The sequence below is a fragment of the Haematobia irritans genome, chromosome 5 (genome assembly GCF_050003625.1).
Source record: "Haematobia irritans isolate KBUSLIRL chromosome 5, ASM5000362v1, whole genome shotgun sequence".
Taxonomy (NCBI): domain Eukaryota; kingdom Metazoa; phylum Arthropoda; class Insecta; order Diptera; family Muscidae; genus Haematobia; species Haematobia irritans.
Window position 1 is genome coordinate 162,284,331 of NC_134401.1, and position 26,317 is coordinate 162,310,647.

The 26,317-nt window shown below is 28.0% G+C and overlaps 1 protein-coding gene across 1 annotated transcript in view; it reads left to right on the plus strand.

Moving 5' to 3' along the window:
• The window catches only part of TppII (Tripeptidyl-peptidase II), a 368,289-nt gene that overhangs the window by 67,069 nt on the left and 274,903 nt on the right, over positions 1–26,317 (plus strand). The window contains exon 13 of the mRNA XM_075312350.1: positions 19,829–19,934. Within this exon, the coding sequence (XP_075168465.1) occupies positions 19,829–19,934 (106 nt within the window). The remainder of the gene's footprint in view (positions 1–19,828; positions 19,935–26,317) is intronic.

Genomic DNA, 26,317 nt, shown 5'->3' on the forward strand with positions numbered 1-26,317 from the left:
ATCTATCTGTATATACATGCGTGTGCGATATACGTATGTAAGTACAACACAGGAAGAAAAAAACTTTTTATTTTAGTTGAATTAAAAAGTTTTCACTGAGTTAAAAGTTCAGAAAAATCCTGGTTAATTAGATGCATATGCTGTGCGACATAACTTTATCCTATTTGAGAATGTGATATATATAAACAAATCTTGAATAAGAAAGAAGAATGTAAAAAATTTTAACAAGAAGTCAAGTTTAAAAATATTTCAAATATTTCATTTACGCAAAAGTTTTAAAAATTTTAATGAATACAGCGAGTGGTACAGATATGTGTACAGAGATTTAAGCTATATATGGAATTATGAATGAAAAATAAATATAGTGGAAATAATCGGATGTGAAAAAATTTTTTAAATTTTATATCGGCAAGCAAGAAGTTGAGGGGTAGACAAGACAAAAAAAAAAAAATTAATGTAATTATGTTAATGTAATTATTTTAATTCTAATTAGAGTGTAATTAAAAAAAAAGTAAATAAATAAAGAAAAAGACTATACTGTAGAAAATCAGTAATAATTTAAAAATCTAAATTTTGTCAAATCCTGCAAGCTGAAATAATATCAAGATTTCGAGCCACAAGAGAATGGTGATCATCTTCTAAATGCTGGAGATATGAAAACGAGATTTTGCTCATCTAGTATTTATGAACGAAAATTAACTTCTAAATATACAAGTGGTAAAATTGGGTGGTAGGCACGTTGCAAAAGTTGGTAGAATTCTACTAGAAATGGTAGATTTTTTATTGTTTAGTAGATTGGTAGAATTTTTGATGTTGTAGTAGATTTTGCAACGATGTACTTCATAAATTTTCTAAAGAAATAAACTTCTGAGAAAATTTTCTATAGAAATAAAATTTTGACAAACTGTTCTATAGAAATAAAATTTTGACAATATTTTCTATAGAAATAAAATTTTGACAAAATTTTCTATAGAAATAAAATTTTGACAAAATTTTCTATAGAAATAAAATTTTGACAAAATTTTGTATAGAAATAAAATTTTGGCAAAATTTTCTATAGAAATAAAATTTTGACAAAATTTTCTATAGAAATAAAATTTTGACAAATTTTTCTATAGAAATAAAATGTTTACAAAATTTTCTATAGAAATAAAATTTTGACCAAATTTTCTATAGAATTAAAATTTTGACAAAATATTCTAGAGAAATAAAATTTTGACAAAATTTTTTATAGAAATAAAATTTTGCGAAAATTTTCTATAGAAATAAATTTTTGACAAAATTTTCTATAGAAATAAAATTTTGACAAAATTTTCTATAGAAATAAAATTTTGACAAAATTTTATATAGAAATAAAATTTTGACAAAATTTTCTATAGAAATAATATTTTGCGAAAAATTTCTATAGAAATAAACCAAATTGACCAAATTTTCTATAAAAATAAAATTTTGACCAAATTTTCTATAGAAATAAAATTTTGACAAAATTTTCTATGGAAATAAAATTTTGACAAAATTTTCTATAGAAATAAAATTTTGACAACATTTTCTGTAGAAATAAAATTTTGACAAAATTTTCTATAGAAATAAAATTTTGCGAAAAATTTCTATAGAAATAAAATATTGACCAAATTTTCTATATAAATAAAATTTTGATTAAATTTTCTATAGAAAAAAATGTTGACAAAATTTTCTATAGAAATACAATTTTGGCAAAATTTTCTATAGAAATAAAATTTTGACAAAATTATCTATAGAAATAAAATTTTGACAAATTTTTCTATAGAAATAAAATTTTGACAAAATTTTCTATAGAAATAAAATTTTGACCAAATTTTCTATAGAAATAAAATTTTGACCAAATTTTCTATAGAAATAAAATTTTGACAAAATATTCTAGAGAAATAAAATTTTGACAAAATTTTCTATAGAAATAAAATTTTGACAAAAATTTCTATACAGAAATAAAATTTTGACAAAATTTTCTATAGAAATAAAATTTTGCCAAAATTTTCTATAGAAATAAAATGTTGACAAAATTTTTTATAGAAATAAAATTTTGACAAAATTTTCTATAGAAATAAATTTTTGACAAAAATTTCTATAGAAATAAAATTTTGACAAAATTTTCTATAGAAATAAAATTTTGACAACATTTTCTATAGAAATAAAATTTTGACAAAATTTTCTATGGAAATAAAATTTTGACAAAATTTTCTATAGAAATAAAATTTTGACAAAATTTTCTATAGAAATAAAATTTTGACAAAATTTTCAATAGAAATAAAATTTTGACAAAACTTTCTATAGAAATAAAATTTTGACAAAACTTTCTATAGAAATAAAATTTTGACAAAATTTTCTATAGAAATAAAATTTTGACAAAATTTTCTACATAGAAATAAAATTTTAACAAAATTTTCTATAGAAATAAAATTGTGACAAAATTTTCTATAGAAATAAAATTTTGACAAAATTTTCTATAGAAATAATATTTTGACAAAATTTTATATAGAAATAAAATATTGACAAAATTTTCTATAGAAATAAAATTTTGACAACGTTTTCTATAGAAATAAAATTTTGACAAAATTTTCTATAGAAATAAAATTTTGACAAAATATTCTAGAGAAAAAAAATTTGACAACATTTTCTGTATAAATAAAATTTTGACAAAATTTTCTATAGAAATAAAATGTTGGCAAAATTTTCTATAGATATAAAATGTTGACAAAATTTTCTATAGCAATAAAATTTTGACAAAATTTTCTATAGAAATAAAATTTTGACAAAATTTTCTATAGAAATAAAATTTTGACAAAATTTTCTATAGAAATAAAATTTTGACAAAATTTTCTATAGAAATAAAATTTTGACAAAATTTTCTGTAGAAATAAAATTTTGACAAAGTTTTCTATAGAAAAAAATGTTGACAAAATTTCCCAAAATTTATGTTAATTCATTACCAAATCCCCAAGTCCCCATCTTAGAAATTTCGTCCCAATTCACGAAAAAATATCCCCGATTTGGGGCAAAATCCCTAATACTGGCAACACTGGGCGTATATCACTTTGTTTTGGGTATTTTTTAATGTGGGCAAAAATGAAATGAACCTGTTTGTAAATCAGTGTCATCTCATTTTGAAATAATTCCCTCCATCACGCATAGAAGTTATATGATCACCCCAATCATGTTTCAAGAGCACCATGTTACTTTTTCACGGAGAACATGTAACATGTTTGTCGCAGCCATGCTATATTCTCGTAAATTATCTATCTGATTTCAACAAGCATGTTATGTTTGACGAAAAAATAATATTTTTGCGGCAAAAATGTTACATGTTTCCTGTGCAATAAAATACACTTATGCCAACATTTTGTCCAACCCTCGAAACAAACCCTTTAGTCTCTTTCCATCAGAGGCTGCTTCGATTTAGTTTTTGGCTCCTTCTCCATCGACTCTAAATGGCTTCCCCAGAGTAGTAGGTTCAGTTTCGGGAATAGCCTTGAATCACAGGGAGCTAAATCTAACTAATACGGGCGGTGGTGAACGATATTGGTTGAATATTTGTTTAGAGAAATTGTCACGAAGAGCGAAAGCAGTGTGAGACGGTGTATTGAAAAAATGAAATTCTGGTCGTTTGGTTAACCAACTCAAGCAAAAACGAATCCCTCGAAATCTAAAGCCCGTAAGGTTTAAATTGAAATTAAAAAAACTATCAACAACAGTTTTCCATTTAAAATTTTAATTGAATTTAAAAAAATATTCAATTAAAAATTTCATTGCTTCAGCAAATATTTTAATTGAAACAAAAATCAATCACAAAACTTAATTGTATAAATTAATTTTTTAGTTGATTATTAATTAAATAAATTTAATTTATATAAAAAATTGAAAAACCCTTATTTTAAATTTCAGTTAAAATTAATTTATTAATTAAATAAATTAAATTTATATAAAAAAATTTAAAAAAACTTTATTTTATGTTCAGTTAAAATTAAATTTGTTAGTTAAACTAAATAGGACCATTGTGCCCGAGCAGATCTAAAAGTAACCATAATAAAAAAAATAAGGTCGTACAGATTTAACAATTAAAAATAAAATTTAATTTTAATAAATTTATTTTTCGTGTTAGACTGATATCGAAACAAGCGATTTAAGTCCAAAATAAATTAATTAATATTTAATTTAATCTAAAATAAAATAATTTTATTTATAACTAATTATTTTCGAGCTTTATGAACAAGGAAGGCGTGTATAGATTTGTATTTGTATTTTCTTTTCAATGGCTCAATTGATTAAGTTCCTTAATTTTCTTTGTCCATAAAGCCCGAAGATAATCAATTATAAATAAAGTAATTTTATTTTAAATTAAATTTAGTCAAATCAAATTTTACTTAAAATTAAACTTTAATTTTAATTCATATTAAGATAGTTTAATTTATTAAACCATATTTATTTTATTATTAGTTATTATTTTAATTTTAAATTTAACTTAAATTTAAAGTTCAATTTTAATTCATATTAAGATATATTAATTTATTTTATTTTATTTTATTTTATTTTATTATAATTTAAATAATTTGAATTTAATTTAAGACGTTTCATTTAACTAATTTATTATTAATTATTTTTATTTTAAATTTAATTTAAACAAAATTCTAATTTATATTAAGATAAATGCATTTACATGTTTAAATTTAATTTAGTTAAACTAAATAGTTTTTAGTTAAACTAAATAAAATTTCATTTAAATAACATTATTTTAAATTTAATAAAATCATAATTAAATTTAATCAAATCAAACTTAAATATAAACTTTAATTTTAATCTATTTTAAAAATATGTACTTGAACTTAATTTTAAAATAAACCTTTAGACAGTTATATATGACCTTATGCAAATTACGTTAATGAAGCAATTTTGTAAATTTTACTAAAAATTTGACAGATTGACACAATTTTGTTAGCTTAATCTTGCTGTGTATTTTTAATGTGTATGCATGTGCGTGTTGGAATATTCATGAAACAGGTATATGCATTAACCTGCATGCACACCATACACTCATCTACACTTATTCATCACCACCCCCCACATACGTAATCCACACATGCAAACACTCATGGATATTCACCTATGAATGAGCATGCACTTGCCTTATGTGCAAGTTGGCACTCATCATAAAATACAGAAGGGTTTTAATGATGATGATGGCTTCTGTTTGTGCTTGTGTGGCCCATAAGTGCTGCTTTGGCTCCCAGTATTCTCCTCGATGCTCTAGTGAAGGGAGAGAAAGAGAGAATAACAAAGTTCATGTGAATGTTTGAAAAAAAAAAACTTGTGAAAACTTAATTTTCAAATGCTAAAGAAATAAACAGAATTAGTTAACTTGGTAGTTTCTTCATTTGCTTTGAATTAGTGTTAAACGATTTATTAGAGTAAATAACAAACAACGATGACTCTTATCTTTTTGCCCATTTCTCATTCACTCGTTCATACCTCACTCATCTTTAAAGGATGAGTAGTGTGAGGTCTTAGATGGGACACTTATTGATTGTGACATTTCAATAATGTTGTGTTAGCTTAAGTAGAAGCAAATAGAATTGTGAGTATGTTTGTGTGCGAGAGAGAGAGAGAGTAAGATGGTAAAGCGTTTTTGAGATTTATTGGGAATGCACAACTAAATGGGGAAATATTTTGGAAGCATTTGGAAAAGGTGAAAAAGAAATAAAATTACAAATGCCAAAGAGGGAAACTAAATGACATTTAAACGTGCACATATTGTATTGATACTTTGTAAGTGAGACCTGTGCACAAAATGGGGTCACACACAAACGCACACATCTGTAATTCTGTATATGGTTACAGAAATATATTTTTAAGAGAATTATTTTAAAGTAAACTGGAGAAAATGGAAGGGACCCACAAATTGATTGTAATTTTGTTGTTGACAAAATTTAATATAAAAATGGAATTTAGGAATGAGGGCTCGAAGGGAATGAAACTTTCAATAAATCAGTTAACTTAACGTCGAACTTTTGAAACAAATGATTATAGGTCTTGTCACAGTTTAAGTAGAATATAAAAATAATTTTTTCAATGCTAACGAGATCTCTCGTTTAAGCAAAAATATAAATTGTTCCATAAACATTTCTTTTCAAGAACATCCCAGGATCGTCCATCAATTTTTTCTTTTGAACTAGTCTTAAAAATGAAGTTCTTTTGAACTAGTCTTGGAAAATACTATAATTGGCAGTTTAAAGTCAAAATTTCAATTTTGGACAATTAAATATTGTAAAAAAGAATAGAAAATATATAAAAAAGTAAAAAAAACAATAAAAAATAAAATTAAAACTTTTACCCCTGCGGTCATTTTATTTCTATAGAAAAATTTGGCAAAAGTTTATTTCTATAGAAAATTTTGTCAAAATTTTATTTCTATAGAAAATTTTGTCAAAATTTTATTTCTATAGAAAATTTTGTCAAAATTTTATTTCTATAGAAAATTATGTCAAAATTTTATTTCTATAGAAAATTTTGTCAAAATTTTATTTCTATAGAAAATGTTGTCAAAATTTTATTTCTATTAAAAATTTTGTCAAAATTTTATTTCTATTGAAAATTTTGTCAAAATTTTATTTCTATAGAAAATTTTGTCAAAAGTTTATTTCTATAGAAAATTTTGTCAAAATTTTATTTCTATAGAAAATGTTGTCAAAATTTTATTTCTATAGAACATTTTCGCAAAATTTTAGTTCTATCGAAAATTTTGTCAAAAATTTGTCAAAAAATTTTTGTCAAAATTTTAGTCCTGCAGAAAATTTTATCAAAATTTTAGTTCTATAGAAAATTTTATCAACATTTTATTTCTATAGGAAATTTTGTTAAAATTTTATTTCAATAGAAAATTTTGTCAAAATTTTATTTCTATATTTCTATAGAACATTTTGTCAAAATTTTATTTCTATAGAAAATTTTGTCAAAATTTTATTTCTATAGAAAATTTTGCCAAAATTTTATTTTTATAGAAGGTTAGGTTAGGTTAGGTTATGTGGCAGCCCGATATCAGGCTCACTTAGACTATTCAGTCCATTGTGATACCACAGTGGTGAACTTCTCTCTTATCACTGAGTGCTGCCCGATTCCATGTTAAGCTCAAAGACAAGGGACCTTTTTATAGCCGAGTCCGAACGGCGTTCCACATTGAAATTCCATATAGAAAATTTTTTCAAAATTTTTTTCTATGGAAAATTTTGTCAAAATTTTATTTCTTTAGAAAATTTTCGCAAAATTTTATTTCTATAGAAAATTTTCTCAACATTTTATTTCTTTAGAAAAGGTTAACAAAATTTTATTTTTATAGAAAATTTTGTCAAAATTTCATTTCTATAGAACATTTTGTCAAAAATTCATTTCTATAGAAAATTTTGTCAAAATTTTAGTTCTATTTTTTTGTCAAAATTTTATTTCTTTAGAAAATTTTCGCAAAATTTTGTTTCTATAGAAAATTTTCTCAACATTTTATTTCTTTAGAAAAGGTTAACAAAAATTTATTTTTATAGAAAAATTTTAGTTCTATAGAAAATTTTGTCAAAAATTCATTTCTATAGAAAATATTGTCAAAATTTTATTTCTATAGAAAATTTTGTCAAACATTTATTTCTATAGAAAATTTTGTTAACATTTTTTTCTATAGAAAATTTTGTCAAAATATTATTTCTGTAGAAAATGTTGTCAAAATTTTATTTCTATGCAAAATTTTGTCAAAACTTCATTTCTATAAAAAATTTTGTCAAAAATGCATTTCTAAAGAAAATTTTTTTCTATAGAAAATTTTGTCAAAATTTTATTTTTATAGAAATTTTTGTCAAACTTTTATTTCTATAGTAAATTTTGTCAACATTCCATTTCATGTTTATAGAAATTTTTGTCAAAAACTTTTTTCTATAGAAAATTTTGTCAAAATTTTATCTCTATAGAAAATTTTGTCAAAATTTTTTTCTGTAGAAATTTTTGTCAAAATTTTATTTCTATAGAAAATTTTTGTCAAAGTTTTATATCTACAGAAAATTTTGTCAACATTTTATGTCTATAGAAAATTTTCTCAAAATTTTATTTGTATGGAAAGTTTTTTTTTTTCAAAATTTTATTTCTATAGAAAATCTTCGCAAAATTTTATTTCCGTAAAAAAAATTTGTTTTCTATAGAAAATTTTGTCAAAATTTTATTTCTATAGAAAATTTTGTCAAAATTTTATTTCTCTACAAAATTTTGTCAGCATTTCACTTTTATAGAAAATTAGTCAACTTTTTATTTCTATAATAAATTTTGTCAAATTTTTATTTCTATTAAAAATTTTGTCAAAATTTTATTCTAGAGATTTTTTTTTTTAAATTTTATGTCTATAATAAATTTTGTAAAATTTTTATTTCAATAGAAAATTTTGTCAACATTTCATTTCTATAGAAAATTTTGTCAAAATTTTATTTCTATAGAAAATTTTGTCAAAATGTTATTTCTATAGACAATCTTCGCAAAATGTTATTTCTATAGAAAATTTTGTGAAAATTTTATTTCTATAGAAAATTTTGTCAAAATTTTATTTCTATAGAAAATTTTGTCAAAATTTTATTTCTATAGAAAATTTTGTCAAAATTTTATTTCTATAGAAAATTTTGTCAAAATTTTATTTCTTAGAAAATTTTGTCAACATTTTATTTCTATAGAAAATTTTGTCAACATTTTATTTCTATAGAAAATTCTGTCAAAATTTTATTTCTATAGAGAATTTTGTCAAAATTTCATTTCTATAGAACATTTTGTGATAATTTTATTTCTATAATAAATTTTGTCAAATTTTTATTTCTAGAGAAAATTTTTTCAACATTTTATGTCTATAATAAATTTTGTAAAATTTTTATTTCAATAGAAAATTTTGTCAAAATTTTATTTCTAAGAAATTCTAGTCAAAAATTTTTATTTCTATAGAAAGTTTCCGCAGTTTCCATGGTGAAGGTTATTCATATATCCTTCCCCCCCTCCGATCTTTTTGCCTTTCTTACTTGTTGTCAAATTTAACTTTTTTGTGATATCAAATTTCATTTACCATTTGTAGCATCCTATAAGATGCTTGGATTTAATTGACTCTTTGTTTCCTAGTATCTTTCTCTCTCAGGAATATTAAAATACAAATGTGGTAAATCCAAAGACTTGACTTGCTGAAGATTTGCCACAAAAACCGTAAAAGATACCAAAGATTGGCAAATATAAAATCAAAATTGCATTTAACTCTCCATTGGATAGAATTAACAAAAGTGCCAATTACATTCCAATCAAGAATAGCTGAAAAGAATTGAATGTGATAATCATTTCTCGTATAAAATTCAATAGCCGACCAGTCAGGCAGACAAACAGAAAGCCAATCATGAAAACCAAAGAAATTCCATAGAACAACAGAGAGCATCAAAAACAAAAAGAAAAAAATCCCATTACAAACATCCACCAGCAATCCCATACCAAAATGCTGCCATGCCACAACAATGACCATGGAAAATCCTATGAAATTTCGATATTATCCTGAAAACATGGACTATATTGGAAATTGTTTTGTTGGGCCATGATAGCCAACCAAAAGCGAGAACTGAAATCCAACATACCTCTCCCTAGATTAGGAATTCATTTTGTAATGTAATATAAGCAGATTTTCATGCACTTAACTATGCTGAACCAAGCATCCTTGGAACACCCTTCAAGAACTTAAGTCAAATCCCTGTCAATTTATATGGACATCATTCGTCTGACCCATCATTGGCCAGTGTTTGTCTGAATGGTTGGTTATGCCTTGCTGTTTCGCTGCCAGTTCAATAACATTGTGTATTATAATCTTAAGCCTTTGGAATTGGAAGCCTTTCATTTTTTTGTATTCTCTGGACTTGAGGTTTATCAAAAAACAAAAAAAAAAAAAACTAAGTAGAAAAATTGAGTATTGCAAAAATTCTGGTAAAAGTTCAAGTGCAGCTTGTCAGTCATATTCAGGCAAAAGATTATCCTCGTCATGGGGTATCATCTCTCTCTCTGTGCGTCCACTCAATGTTATGAAAATTTTATGGGAAAAGCCAAAAAGCAGAAAAAAAAGAGGAGTGCTATAGCAGAGGAGGCAGTGGAGGCCACTACACACGTTGTGATGTTTTGTACCAATGTTCATCCATACATCCCATTTTTATTATCCTTCATAAGCTGGCATGTTTACATTTATCTTGGAACAACATTTATATTTCTCAGGCAATTTCTTCTTCTCGATTGCTTTGGATGGCTGGTCTGGTCTTAGGTTTTGTTTCCCCATTTTTCGGAGGGTTACTTACTTAGCATGTACTGCTCGTTTTGAGAATATTTGTGCTGTGCACGTATTGTTGAGAAGACGAAGACTAAGCACTTGGAGCAATTTTATTGCTAAAGTCGTCTGTCTGTTGCTTTGTGGATCCTTAAAGTCATCCAGATATGGGTTACAGTGCTAAATGTTTGAATGTGGAAAGGGGAAAATGTTACAAAATCCAATTTCAAGGATATGGGATTTTTTCCGTGAATCTGCGAGATATTTTTTACCGGCAAAAAAAAATCATGGAAATATAAATTTTATGAAGGCAAAAATGTTTATTAATTTAATCCAATTGCATTGATTGAACTGAGTTCAATCTGATTGATGCTTTTCGTTGAGCAGAGTTAGATTGGAGTGTATGGGATCGACTGGCATTGAATAAATTAAATTGAACTCATTTATCCTATTTTTGAAATTTTTTACTTCCTGGACATGCAACGCCGACTAACCTGTTAGGACCTTTTCCGGCGCCATTGAATGAAATTCAGAATTTGCGAAGTTGTGGTGTCAAGTCTAATCAAGATCTATCGTTCGATACAATTAAGTAACCCTTCCATGCTAGGAGACGAGGAGTTTGCTTTAGACAGATTACAGAGGTCATAGGTTAGGTTAGGTTAGGTGTCAGCCCGATGTATCAGGCTCACTTAGAATATTCAGTCCATTGTGATACCACATTGGTGAACTTCTCTCTTATCACTGAGTGCTGCCCGATTCCATGTTAAGCTCAATGACAAGGGACCTTCTTTTTATAGCCGAGTCCGAACGACGTTCCAAATTGCATTCAAAACCACTTAGAGAAGCTTTGAAACCCTCAGATATGTCACCAGCATTACTGAGGTGGGATAATCCACCGCTGAAAAACTTTTTGATGTTCGGTCGAAGCAGGAATCGAACCCACGACCTTGTGTATGCAAGGCGGGCATGCTAACCATTGCACCACGGTGGCTCCCGAGGCCATAGATTTCACGGTGATGAAAAGATATATAGATACTCCGGGAGACTGAAGTCTCCAGTAGGAATGGTCTCTCCAGAACGTTCAGCTGGTTTGTTCTCAGATAGGACATAGCAAGGAACACCGATGGAGTAATATCGTTTTTAACGACCGCCACTTGGTAAAATACCGACTCACGCCAATAATCCAGACGTATAACTTCAGGAGATAACTGATATGATTGAGATCTTATAACATCTTCAAAACAAAACAAAAGAAAAAAAAAACAGGATAACGTCCATCTTTGCGTCAATACCTTACATGGTAGTTAATTTTCAGTGCTAGGATGCAAATAAAGAGAAGAATATATTGTGCAGACCAAGCGTTGGAAAGCTTCTACTAGGACCTCACTTCAGCCTCACCAGATATTATTTTGATCGATCACGTTAATGATGAGCTATTTACCTCGCTTACGAAGGACAAGTTTGCCTGACTGGCAAAAAAAGATCTGCATTCTCCCCAGCCAGATCGCTTATATCTGTGCGAATTTTCCCTTGGAGCCATCAAAGCTGGCGTATAAGAAAAATAAGATTCGCAGAGAAAGCTCCGCCGAACCTAGAATTCATACAGATCCCCTACGTCGGAGAGAATAAGTCGGCGAACCTAGTATTCAAACAGTCGAATGTCAACGCACTTAAACGTGGGAATTAAGGAATTCTTCGAGTCTGTGCCAATGAGGTTCACAGTGTTTCGATCACATCAAGAACCAACTTCAGGCCTGACTGGCAAAAAAAATCTGCATTCTCGCCAGCCAGATCGCTTACATCTGTGCGAATTTTCCCTTGGAGCCATCAAAACTGGCATATAAGAAAAATAAGGTTCAGGAGAGAAAGCTCCGCCGAATCTAGAATTCATACAGATCCGCTACGTTGGAGAGGATAAGTCGGCGAACCTAGTATTCAAACACTCGAATGTCATCGCACTTAAACGTGAGAATTAAGGAATTCTTCGAGTCTACGCTATTGAGGTTCACAGTGTTTTGAACGACCACGCGTCGATCAGATCAAGAACCAACTTCATGATCTAGACTTCATGTAGATCCCCTAGGTCGGAGAGAATAAGTCGGCGAACCTAGTATTCAAACACTCGAATGTCATCGCACTTAAACGTGGGGATTAAGGAATTCTCGAGTCTGCGCTATTGAGGTTCACAGTGTTTCGAACGACCACGCGTCAATCACATCAAGAACCAACTTCAGGCCTGACAGGCGAAAAATCTGCATTCTCGCCGGCCAGATCGCTTACATCTGTGCGAATTTTCCCTTGGAGCCATCAAAGCTGGTATATAAGAAAAATAAGATTCGGTAGAGAAAGCTCCGCCGAACCTAGAATTCATACAGATCCCCTACGTCGGAGAGAATAAGTCGGTGAACCTAGTATTCAAACACTCGAATGTCATCGCACTAAAACGTGGGAATTAAGGAATTCTTCGGTCTGCGCTATTGGGGTTCACCGTGTTTCGAACGACCACGCCGAATCTAGAATTCATACAGATCCCCTACGTCGGAGAGAATAAGTCGGTGAACCTAGTATTCAAACACTCGAATGTCAACGCACTTAAACGTGGGAATTAAGGAATTCTTCGAGTCTGCGCTATTGAGGTTCACAGTGTTTTGAACGACCACGCGTCGATCACGTCAAGATCCAACTTCATGCCTGACAGGCGAAAAAATCAGCACTCTCGCCGGCAAACATTCAGAAATGTCACCATCATTGCTGAGCTGGGATAATCCACAAACTATTTTGTGTTTGGTCGAAACTGGGATTAAACCCACGACCCTGTGTATGCAAGGCGGGCATGCTAACCATTGCACCACGGTGGCTCCTTTAGACTAAAAACACACTACACGACACACTAATGAGGAAGTTGGGGAATTTTCGAGTCGAGTATGAACCCTTCAGCAGGACTGGTGTCCCTAGATGATCCTGAAATTCTGTTCTCCATGTGAACAATTGGGTTGTCTTAAGATCTCCCCATGGAACTGCAATGTTTGCGCAAGGAAGGTTATTGTTGAAGACCCAGATTTTACGAGACAAAAATGACACAGACTTCCAGAACCGCCTGAACGGCCTAATGCCCTGAAGCTCCTCGGATATAACAAAATTACATCCCTCGAGAGCTACTTACCTTGGATACGGACACACTACACGACACACTAACGACGAAGTTGGGGAATTTTCGAGTCGAGTATTAACCCTTCAGTAGGATTGGTTTCCCTATATGATCCTGAAATTCTGTTCTCCATGTGGAGAGGCTATACTCCAATTGGGTTGTCTTATAATCCCCCATGGAACTGCAATGTTTGCGCAAAGAAGGTTATTGTTGAAGACCCAGATTTTACGAGACAAAAATGACACAGACTTCCAGAACCGCCTGAACGGCCTAATGCCCTGAAGCTCCTCGGATATAATAAAATTACATCCCTCGAGAGCTACTTACCTTGGATACGGACACACTACACGACACACTAATGAGGAAATTGGGAAATTTTCGAGTCGAGTATTAACCCTTCAGTAGGACTGGTTTCTCTAGATGATCCTGAAATTCTCTTCTCCATGTGAACAGGCTACACTCCAATTGGGTTGCCTTAAGGTCCTCCCATGGAACTGCAATGGGTTCGCAAGAAAGGTTATTGTTGAAGATATAGCTTTTACGGAGAGAAAAACTGTCACAAACTTCCAGGACCGCCCGAATGGGTTAATGCCCTGAAGCTCCTCGGATATAATAAAATTACATCCCTCGAGAGCTGCTTACCTTGGATACGGAGAATAATTTTACGAGCACCCCACTGCTAGCGCCACCCTCTGCATGAGGAATAATCTTCAGACGTGTCCAGGAAAGAGCATGGGAAAGATGGCTTCCAGCTGGCCAGATACCCGACATCCAGAAGCACCCAACTGGAATAATACCCTCTTGCGAAGTTCCTTGGATATAACGAAATAAAATCCTAGGAAAAGTGAGCGTCGGTAAAATTAATCCAGTGCCTTGGTTACCTTGGTTACTGAGAATGATTTTACGAGCCCCGCCACTGCTTTCTCCAACCTCTGCAGGAGGAAAAAATCTTCAGATATGTCCAGACAAGAGCATGGAAAAGGTGCATTCCGACTGGTCAGATCCCCTTACATTTGTCTGGACTTGCCCTTGAAGCAAAGTTGACACATAAGAGGAATGGATGTCCGAAGGAAAATCATCACCTTTCCTAGGTTCCAAAAACTTGCAAATCAGATCAATCAGCTTGTCACCACATGCGCATATGAGACATGTTGTGTAAGAAAATACAAGAATCGGGTCTGGGATTCATACGGTTGTGGGCGACAGTTCGGGACTTCACAGAGTCCAATCGAAAGGAACGAACATCGTAGGATGATGGCCGTACATCAAATTGCAGACTATATGACTAGCTCCACTCGAATTTTTGGTCACTTACCCTCAGATCGAAGAGTACCCTATAAGCAAAGAAGATTATCAAAGCTAATTGGGTCAGAAGGTTTGCATATAAAGGGGAGAAAGGTGTCCAATTTATAATTTTTACAATCCAAGACATTTGGATAGTAGGGAAGGTTGTCCTGGTGAAGCCAACAAATCTTCGAGGCTCGTACCGGGTGACTGCCCTTTTGAACACTCTAGGATTGCCCAAGCCCGTTAAGTGAAAGGCAACCCTCGAAGCTTATCCTAAGAAACGTCAACAACAATCACTAAATGTCAAATTAGCATGAGCAATCGCGTGACTTTTGTTGATTTGATTTGCAATTTCTATCCATATTCAAATGTTGGTCAGTGTTCTAGTTTGTAATGCACGTATAATTCTAGTTTAGAGAGAGAGAGAGAGAGAGAGAGAGAGTACTGGTTGTTATTATTTTAAATTGTAATGACCACATGTATTATGTGACAAACATGCATGTCTTCTTGAGGTATGCACCGGATATTCATGAGGTCATGGATACACACATTATTATGACCCACAAGGAAATTTCCAAGATGCACACACACTCCTATGGTTGATAAATATATAAAAACTAAGGTGGTTATTAATAGTTGTAATAATTTGGGTTATACTTTGAAAAAAAAAAAGTGAACACACCAGGAAGAAAATTTTTGCTTAATTCTAGAAGCACGACTTTTGTAATTTTTTATGTAATTATGTAAATAATATCAAAAACTCAACTTTTCAACTTTTTAACCTTTCGACTTTTCAAAATTTGGAAAAGTCAACTTTACGAACTCATTAAAATACTTAGTAAAGTCAACCTCACAACTTCCCACGACGACTTAAAAAAATCGAAAAATCACGTTTTTTTACAATTTAAAAATTTCGAGCTGCTTTTTATTGGATATTTTTATGAGACATCGACCGAAATGGATATTTTGGCACAAAGACAAAGTAGAATGTTTGTAATGTATAAGTTTCGCTTTCAAAAACAATTGCAGCACCAGAAAAGATTCGAAAGGGGATGCGAAATTTGCGTAATTGGATTTTCTACGATGAGAAACAATTCAAATTTTGCACTTTGTGAACAAACAAAATGTTCGGGTTTACTTGTCAGAGAGGTCAGCTGAAAATTTACATCTTCGATTGGCCACCAAAACTCAAGCACCGCCAGTGGTAATGGTTTGGGCCGGCCGAAGGTCGCTCCCTGCTCGTATTCATCGATTGTGGGGTAAAAATAAAATCCGTATATTATAGGGAAAATGTCCTAAAGGCAGTAATGTAGTCCTGGGCAGACCATGGACATTCCAACTGTGGACTGGGAGCCACCGTAGTGCAATGGTTAGCATGCCCGTCTTGTATACACAAGGTCGTGAGTTCGATTCCTGCTTCGACCGTACACCAAAAAGTTTTTCAGCGGTGGACTATCCCACCTCAGTAATGCTGGTGACATTTCTGAGTGCTTCAAAGCTTCTTAAAGTGGTTTCACTGCAATGTGGAACGCCGTTCGGACTCGGCTATAAACAGGAGGACCCTTTCCATTGAGGTTAACATAGAATCGGGCAGCACTCAGTGATAAGAGAGAAGTTCACCAATGTGGTATCACAATGGACTGAATAGTCTAAGTGAGCCTGATACATTGGGCTGCCACCTAACCTAACCAAACAGTACTAGGCACTATTTCACTGAGCACACGTCAACCGAGAATAACATAAAAAGGAGATTCCTCCCTTCATTTGTATCACACAAGGACCATCAAAATCTCGGCAGCTCAATCCGCTGGACTTTTGATCCTGGGGCATTTTGTAGAGTAAGGTTGGCCCTACCAACTACTAAAGCAGTGTTGCTAGGGAAAATTTTCGGTTTATTTTAAAACATATGACAATTCAACATATATTACGTATTTGTAAATAACGAATTTATAAATAACGAAAATAGAAATAAAATTTTGATAAAATTTTCTGTGGAAATAAAATTTTGACAAAATTTTCTATAGAAATAAAATTTTGACAAAATTTTCTATAGAGATAAAATTTTGACAAAATTTTCTACGAAAATAAAGTTTTGACAAAATTTTCTATAGAAATAAAATTTTGACAAAATTTTCTATAGAAATAAAATGTTGACAAAATTTTCTATAGAAATAAAATTGTGATAAAATTTTCTATAGAAATAAAATTGTGATAAAATTTTCTATAGAAATAAAATTTTGACAAAATTGTCTATAGAAATAAAATTGTTGACAAAATTATCTATAGAAATAAAATTTTGACCCAATTTTCTATAGAAATAAAATTTTGACCAAATTTTCTATAGAAATAAAATTTTGACAAAATTTTCTATAGAAATAAAATTATGACAAAATTTTCTATGGAAGTAAAATTTTGACAAAATTTTCTATAGAAAACAAATTTTGCGAGAATTTTCTATAGAAATAAAATTTTGACAAAATTTTCTATACAAATAAAATTTTAACAAAATTTTCTATAGAAATAAAATTTTGACAAAATATTCGATAGAAATAAAATTTTGACAAAATTTTCTATAGAAATAAAATTTTGACCAAATTTTCTATAGAAATAAAATTTTGACAAAATTTTCTATAAAAATAAAATGTTGACAAAATTTTCTATAGAAATAAAATTTTGACAAAATTTTCTATGGAAATAAAATTTTGACAAAATTTTCTATGGAAGTAAAATTTTGACAAAATTTTCTATGGAAATAAAATTTTGACAAAATTTTCTATGGAAGTAAAATTTTGACAAAATTTTCTATAGAAAACAAATTTTGCGAGAATTTTCTATAGAAATAAAATTTTGACAAAATTTTCTATAGAAATAAAATTTTGACAAAATTTTCTATAGAAATAAAATTTTGACAAAATTTTCTATAGAAAAAAAATTTTAACAGAATTTTCTATAGAAATAAAATTTTGCGAAAATTTTCCATAGAAATAAAATTTTGACAAAATTTTCTGTAGAAATAAAATTTTGACAAAATTTTCTATAGAAATAAAATTTTGATAAAATTTTCTGTGGAAATAAACTTTTGACAAAATTTTCTATGAAAATAAATTTTTGACAAAACAAATTTTGCGAGATTTTCTATAGAAATAAAATTTAGACAAAATTTTCTATAGAAATAAAATTTTGACAAAATTTTCTATAGAAATGAAATTTTTGCGCAAATTTTCCATAGAAATAAAATTTTGACAAAATTTTCTATGAAAATAAAATTTTGACAAAATTTTCTATGAAAATAAAATTTTGACAAAATTTTCTAGAGAAATAAAGTTTTGACAAAATTTTCTATGAAAATAAAATTTTGACAAAATTTTCTATGAAAATAAAATTTTGACAAAATTTTCTATAGAAATAAAATTTTGACAAAATTTTCTATGGAAAGAACAATTTGACAAAATTTTCTATAGAAATAAAATTATGATAAAATTTTCTATAGAAATAAAATTTTGACAAAATTTTCTATAGAAAAAAAATTTTGACAAGATTTTCTATAGAAATAAAATTTTGATAAAATTTTCTATAGAAAAAAAATTTTAACAGAATTTTCTATAGAAATATAATTTTTCCGAAAATTTTCCATAGAAATAAAATTTTGACAAAATTTTCTAGAGAAATAAAGTTTTGACAAAATTTTCTAGAGAAATAAAATTTTGACAAAATTTTTTATAGAAATAAAATTTTGATAAAATTTTCTGTGGAAATAAAATTTTGACAAAATTTTCTATGAAAATAAATTTTTGACAAAACAAATTTTGCGAGAATTTTCTATAGAAATAAAATTTTGACAAAATTTTCTATAGAAATAAAATTTTGACAAAATTTTCTATAGAAATAAAATTTTGACAAAATTTTCTATAGAAATAAAATTTTGACAAAATTTTATATAGAAATAAAATTTATATGGAAATAAAATTTTGAAAAAATTTTGACAACATTTTCTATAGAAATAAAATTTTGAAAAAATTTTTTTATAGAAATAAAATTTTGACAAAGTTTTCTATAGAAATAAAATTTTGACAAAATTTTCTATAGAAATAAAATTTTGACAAAATTTTCTATAGAAATAAAATTTTGACAAAATTTTCTATAGAAATAAAATTTTGACAAAATTTTCTATGGAAATAAAATTTTGACAAAATTTTCTATAGAAAGAAAATTTTGCGAGAATTTTCTATAGAAATAAAATTTTGACAAAATTTTCTATAGAAATAAAATTTTGACAAAATTTTCTATAGAAATAAAATTTTTACAAAATTTTCTATAGAAATAACAGTTTGGCAAAATTTTCTATAGAAATAAAATTTTGACGAAAAATTTCGTAACTCACGCGTGAGTCGAGAGTCACGCTGATAGCAACGGCGTGAGTGGGTGTGTGAGCGTGATTAACAAACCAAAAGTCGTGCATGGGCGTGAGCCACGATATAATTTATTCGTGAGTGTGCGTGATTAACGAATTTTGGAATAATATGCTCACGAAAAAAATCCCTCGCCCGGACATAAAACGCTTGCGAGATGAATTCATTTACAATTTTAGTAACACCTGGGACGTTAAGAGTTTAATAACGATCTCGTACAAATTTTCTTTTCGTGAGTGTGAAAGAGCGTGAGTCCTACCAAACAATATCGTGCGTGAATGCGCGTGAGTAAGATTTTTCCGTCGTGAGTGTGCGTGAGTAAAATTATAATTTATTTTGTTTTAGTTTTATAAACTATTTAATTGAACTTAATCCCTCAGCCACCTTAATATATGGCCAATCAAATGTGTATGACAATGTCCTGGGGAATATGTCCTGCATACAAATCGAAAACTAAATGTGAAAATGACTAAAATAATGGGGAAATGTCCAAATGCACATAATAGTTCTTTAAATAAACTTGAGAAATATGAAAAGAAAAAAATATTTTTTTGATTCTTTGTTTTGTCTTGCATTGTTATAGCTGTTGTTGTCATGTCCTTAACTTTTTCTTATATCTCCGAATATTCTTTCATCCTTTTGTCGCTTTTGCAGGAAAACAACATACTTGAAGTGTGCATAGCCAAGTACTGGTCAAACTTTGGTAGCAGTCATCTCAAATATAGTTTGGAGTTCCATGGCATCCAGGCGAATGCTTCATGTAAGTTTTTTTTTTCGTTTTTTGTTGTTTTGTTATAAAAATTTCTCTTTATTTTTTGTTGCACTCAAAATTTTATTTAGTTTTTTTTTTCTTTGTGTGTTACTGAATTTTGCAATATTTCAACAAGCATAGGTCTTGTTGCCATTCAAACGCACAAAACACACACCCTAACAATAGCTGCTCAAAGCTTTTGTGGGGCAATAAGAGCCTTTTTTTATAGATGGAAAATTTTAGAAAAAAAATAAATAAATGAAACGTAATCCCATACCATAATTCTTGTTATTGGAGTATGAATGGATGCTGGGGCGGCAGAAAGGGCCGTTGTTTGTAGTGCTTTTACAAAAAAAAAAACGAAATACCGGACATAACGAAAAAGTTCATTTTTGAACAGAGTATTTAATAGCAGTTTTTCTCTATATATTTCCGTTTAGTTTTGTGTAAAAGCGGTTTTGTTACATTTTTGTTTAATTTTTTATTTTTTGAAAAGCGAAAAAAGTTTTACTAAAACTTAGTTGTCTTGTCGTTGTTTCCCTTTGTATTTTAGTTTAAAGTTTTGTTTTTTTTTTCTTTTTGCAAATGTTGTTCCTCCATTTATGGCCACTATAGTTACCACATTATTAGAAAAAAGCCCACTAACTGACAGGCCTACGTACGTACGGAGGGACAATTCACATTGTTGGACAGACGAACCGGCCGACAAACTTAGTGAAGTCCTGACATTAAGATTGTCCTGATTCTGTGGCCTTTATTGCTATTTCTACAGCTACTGCTGTGGCTCTCTGCTGTTATTTGGACTCATGCGAGTATTTAGATGGTGTGGCCATTATGCCCAGTTGTGTGAGATACACTGGCTTCTAAGGGAGTGTAGAATTCAATTTGTTTATTGCAACAATACTATTTTGTTAGTAATACACAAATAACATTTTAAAATTTGGGGTAAGAAATTTATAAGGGAAATATTTTTATAGTCTTTTCTATTTGACTTGCATTAAAGGCTTAAAAACTTAATAGCTAATGGAAATTTTTGAAGACTTTTAAGACGATGCAACCAAATTAATTAAAATAAAATGTTGACAAAATTTTCTATAGAAATAAAATGTTGATAAAATTTTCTATACAAATAACATTTGGAGAAAATTTTCTATAGAAACAAAATTTTGACAAAATTTAGTATAGAAATAAAATTTTGACAAAACTTTGTGTAGATTTCTATAGAAATAAAATTTTTGGCAAAATTTTCTATAGAAATAAAATTTTGGCAAAATTTTCTATAAAAATAAAATTTTGACAATATTTTCTAAAGAAATAACATTTTGACAAAATTTTCTATAAAAATAAAATGTTGACAAAATTTTCTATAGAAATAAAATTTTGACAAAATGTTCTATAGAAATCAAATTTTGACAAAATTTTCTATAGAAAAAAAAATTTCACAATTTTTTCACAAAATTTTCTATAGAAATAAATTTTTGACAAAATTTTCTATAGAAATAAATTTTTGACAAAATTTTCTATAGATAAAACTTTGACAAAACTTTTCTATATAAATAAAATTTTGAGAAAATTTTCTTTAGAAATAAAATTTTGGCAAAACTTTTTATAGAAATAAAATATCGACAAATTTTTCTATAAAAATAAAATTATGACAACATTTCTATAGAAATAAAATTTTGACAAAATTTCCTTTTGAAATAAAATTTTGGCAAAATTTTTATAGAAATAAAATTTTGATACAATTTTCTATAGAAATAACATTTTGACAAAATTTTCTATAGAAATAAAATTTTGACAAAAATTTCTATAGAAATAAAATTTTGAGAAAATTTTCTGTAGAAATAAAATTTTGAGAAAGTTTTCTATAGATATAAAATTTTGAGAAAATATTCTAGAGAAATAAAATTTTGACAAAATTTTCTATAGAAATAAAATTTTGACAAGATTTTCTATAGAAATAAAATTGTGACAAAATTTTCTATAGAAATAAAATTTTGACAAAATATTCTATAGAAATAACATTTTGACAAAGGTTTCTATAGAAATACAATTTTGACAAAATTTTCTAAGAAATAAAATTTTTATAAAATTTTCGATAGAAATAAAATTTTGACAACATTTTCTATAGAAATAAAATTTTGACAAAATTTTGTATAGAAATAAAATTTTGACAAAATTATCTAAAGAAATAAAATTTTGCGAAATTTTTTTATAAAAATAAAATTTTAACAAAATCTTCTATAGAAATAAGATTTTGCTATAGAAATAAAACTTTGACAACATTTGCTATAGAAATACAAGTTTGAATAAATTTTCTATAGAAATACAATTTTAAGAAAATTTTCAATAGAAATAAAATTTTGACCAAATTTTCTATGGAAATAATTTTTCAATAGAAAAAATCTTTGACAAAATTTTCTATAGATATAAAATTTTGAGAAAATATTCAATAGAAAAAACATTTTGACGAAAATATCTATAGAAATAAAATTTTGAGAAAATTTTCTGTAAAATAAAATTTTGATAAAGTTTTCTATAGATATAAAATTTTGACAAAATTTTCTATAGAAATAAAATTTTCAGAAAATTTTCTATAGAATTAAAATTTTGATAAAATTTTCTATAGAAATAACATTTTGACAAAAATTTTTATAGAAATAAAATTTTGACAAAATTTTCTATAGAAATAAAATTTTGACAAAGTTTTCTATAGAAATAAAATTTTGACAAAATTTTCTATAGAAATAAAATTTTGACAAAATTTTCTATAGAAATAAAATTTTGACAAAATTTTCTATAGAAATAAAAATTTGACAAAATTTTCTATAGAACTAAAATTTTGACAAAATTTTCTATAGCACTAAAATTTGGACAAAATTTTCTGTAGAAATAAAATTTTGAGAAAATATTCAATAGAAAAAAAAATTTTACAAAACTTTTTATAGATATAAAATTTTGAGAAAATATTCAATAGAAAAAACATTTTGACAAAAATTTCTATAGAAATAAAATTTTGTAAAATTTTTTATAGAAATAAAATTTTCACAAAATTTGCTATAGAAATAAAATTTTGACAAAATTTTCTATAGAAATAAAATTTTGACAAAATTTGCTATAGAAATAAAGTTTTGACAAAATTTTCTATAGAAATAAAATTTTGACAAAATTTTCTATATAAATAAAATTTTGACAAAATTTTCTATAGAAATAAAATTTTAACAAAATTTTCTATAGAAATAAAATTTTGACAAAATTTTCTATAGAAATGAAAATTTCCAAAAATTTTCTATAGAAATAAAATGTTGACAAAATTTGCTACAGAAATAATATTTTCACAACTGTCTCAACTGTCTCAGTTGGGTTTGTAACAATAGCTAAATCGCCTTGCCTATCCTCTATGTCTTCAAAAACCACTGTCTTAATAATTTCTAAAATGGGGCCAATTTTCTTAGTTTTATTCTTCCATTTACCAGTCACACACTGGTTAACTCACAATTTCATTCACTTTTTTCCCCTGGCTTCTCTAGCTCCGTCCACTAGGTTTCACTGATGATGGCCCAAAAGTGCTAGGTTGTTTTGTGCTAATGGCATTTGATTGGGCATTGCAGTTGCTGTTGTGCTGCAATTCCCTGATGTTTTGTTGCTAGCAAGAAGATATTCTTAAGTATGACAGCCGGAGCAACAACAGCAACTCTCCATCTCCAGTATCTCTCCAGTGCCTGCAGGTTGAACTTAGGGTCTATACACAACGTAAACACTTAATGTGAACAATTGTTCCATGGTTGCTTAGTTGACTTGAGAAGGTCATAATGGGAGTGTGTGTGTGTGTATGAGTGAGTGTGCGGTTGTGTATATGACCCCCCTTTCCCCATAATGCTGTATACTCCACTTGTTTCCGTCGTCCTTCCTGCCAACTATCGCATATATCACCGCTTTAGCCATCTACTACCCATTACCGAGGTATTATCTGCCTATCTGTTGGTGTGACTTTTACTGGTGTCCCAGTGCTTCTTCTCTTAAACTCCTCATTTAGTATGTCGGCACTTCTTTTCTTCATCTCTGGGCTCTTTGTGATTTTTAGCTATTGCCGCAATAGCAATGGACGGCATCAACGATGGTACTGGTGGTGGTACTGCTTTTCTACCATCACCATTCATTTTCTTTTTGTTGTTTTTTTTGTTGAAAAGTGAGTGTTTAACATTTTGTGCGAGAGAGAAGTGTTGGTTAGGTTGTTCAATTCCCACAGCATTGGATACGAAAGCACGGTTGCCACTCAAGCCAAAAATAATCTACCAAAATTTTGAGATAATTTAACCAAAATACAAAAAAAAAAATCTTATTTTGCAAAATACTATTTCCATAAAAGATTTTGTTGAAATTTCATTTTTATAGAAAATGTCAAAATTTTGTTTCTATAGCAAATTTTGTCAAAATATTTTTCTATAGAAAATTTTGTGAAAATATTATTTCTATAGTAAATTTTGTCAACATTTATTTCTATAGAAAATTGTTGTCAAAATTTCATTTCTATCGAAATTTTATTTCTTTAGAAAATTTTGTCAAAATTTTATTTCTATAGAAAATTTTCGGAAAATTTTGTTTCTATAGAAAATTTTCGGAAATTTGTATTTCTATAGAAAATTTTCGGAAAATTTTATTTCTATAGAAAATTTTGCGAAAATTTTATTTCTATAGAAAATTTTGTTAATATTTTATTTCTACACAAAATTTTATCAAAATTTTATTTTATTTTATTTTATTTTATTTTATTTCTATAGAAAATTTTGTTAAAATTTTATTTCTATAGAAAATTTTGTAAAAATTGTTATTTCTATAGAAAATTTTGTAAAAATTTTATTTCTATAGAAAATTTTCGGAACATTTTATTTTTATAGAAAATTTTCGGAAATTTTTATTTCTATAGAAAATTTTGTCAAAATTTCATTTCTATAGAAAATTTTCGGAAAATTTTATTTCTATAGAAAATTTTCGGATAATTTTATTTTTATAGAAAATTTTCGGAAAATTTTATTTCTATAGTAAATTTTCGGAAAATTTTATTTCTATAGAACATTTTCGGAAAATTTTATTTCTATAGAAAATTTTCGGAAAATTTTATTTCTATAGAAAATTTTGTTAATATTTTATTTCTACACAAAATTTTGTCAAAATTTTATTTTATTTTATTTCTATAGAAAATTTTGTTAAAATTTTATTTCTATAGAAAATTTTCGGAACATTTTATTTTTATAGAAAATTTTCGGAAAATTTTATTTCTATAGAAAATTTTCGGAAAATTTTATTTCTATAGAAAATTTTGTAAAATTTTTATTTCTATAGAAAATTTTGTAAAAATTTTATTTCTCTAGAAAATTTTCGGAACATTTTATTTTTATAGAAAATTTTCGGAAAATTTTATTTCTATAGAAAATTTTCGGAAAATTTTATTTCTATAGAAAATTTCTATAGAAAATTTTTGGAAAATTTTATTTCTATAGAAAATTTTGTCAAAATTGTATTTCTATAGAAAATTTGTGCAAGATTTTATTTCTATATAAAATTTTTGCAAAATTTTAGTTCCATAGAAAATGTGTGAACTACCTCTTAGTAGTACTAAACTGTAAAAAATCTACCATTTTTGATAGAATTCTATCAACTATGGCAACCGTGTATGTAAGGCTTTTCCTCTGTACAATCGCCATTCATGTTGGGTTTTATCTTTCGCGTTTTCTTGTTGTTGTTTTTATTTTCACTATGCAGCTCTATTCGGACTTGGAAAGTTCAAATACCGTAACACTATGGTGTCATCGTCATCTTCATCGTCATCATCATCGTTGTAGTTATAGTCGACGTTGTCGTCATCGTTGTTGTTGTCGTTGTCATTGTTGTCCAAGCCACTCAACGTTTTAAGGCTTCTTTTGCCGGAGCTTATGTCCCAGCCTTACTTTGTCCTATAACTTTGGCGTCTTGGACCCTGCTGATGAATTGTGTGTGGCCCAATGGTGGTTGATGGTTTGGGAAAAAGTGGAGACTTTTAACTTGAATTCATTTTAGAGCTTTATTTCCCAATTGAAAATTTCTAGACTTGTTCCCTTTACAACAAAAGCTATTTCGTAAGTGGTTAGTGTACACATGAAGAAATATGAATTAAAAATTGGGCAAAAGGTCATTGCTCGACCAATGCTCTTAAAGCGATTACTCAGCAACATAAAACAAACCGAAACCAAAAACTAATTCGATTGCAAAAACAAATTAAAAAGTTTTGTTTTTTAAATTCATACGTTTTGGTCAAAGAAGAAGGTTACGGAATTTGAGTAATTAATTCGTTGAAAAAAAAATGCCAGATATCAATTTACACTCAGAACAAAGTTTACTGGGATCCAACTATG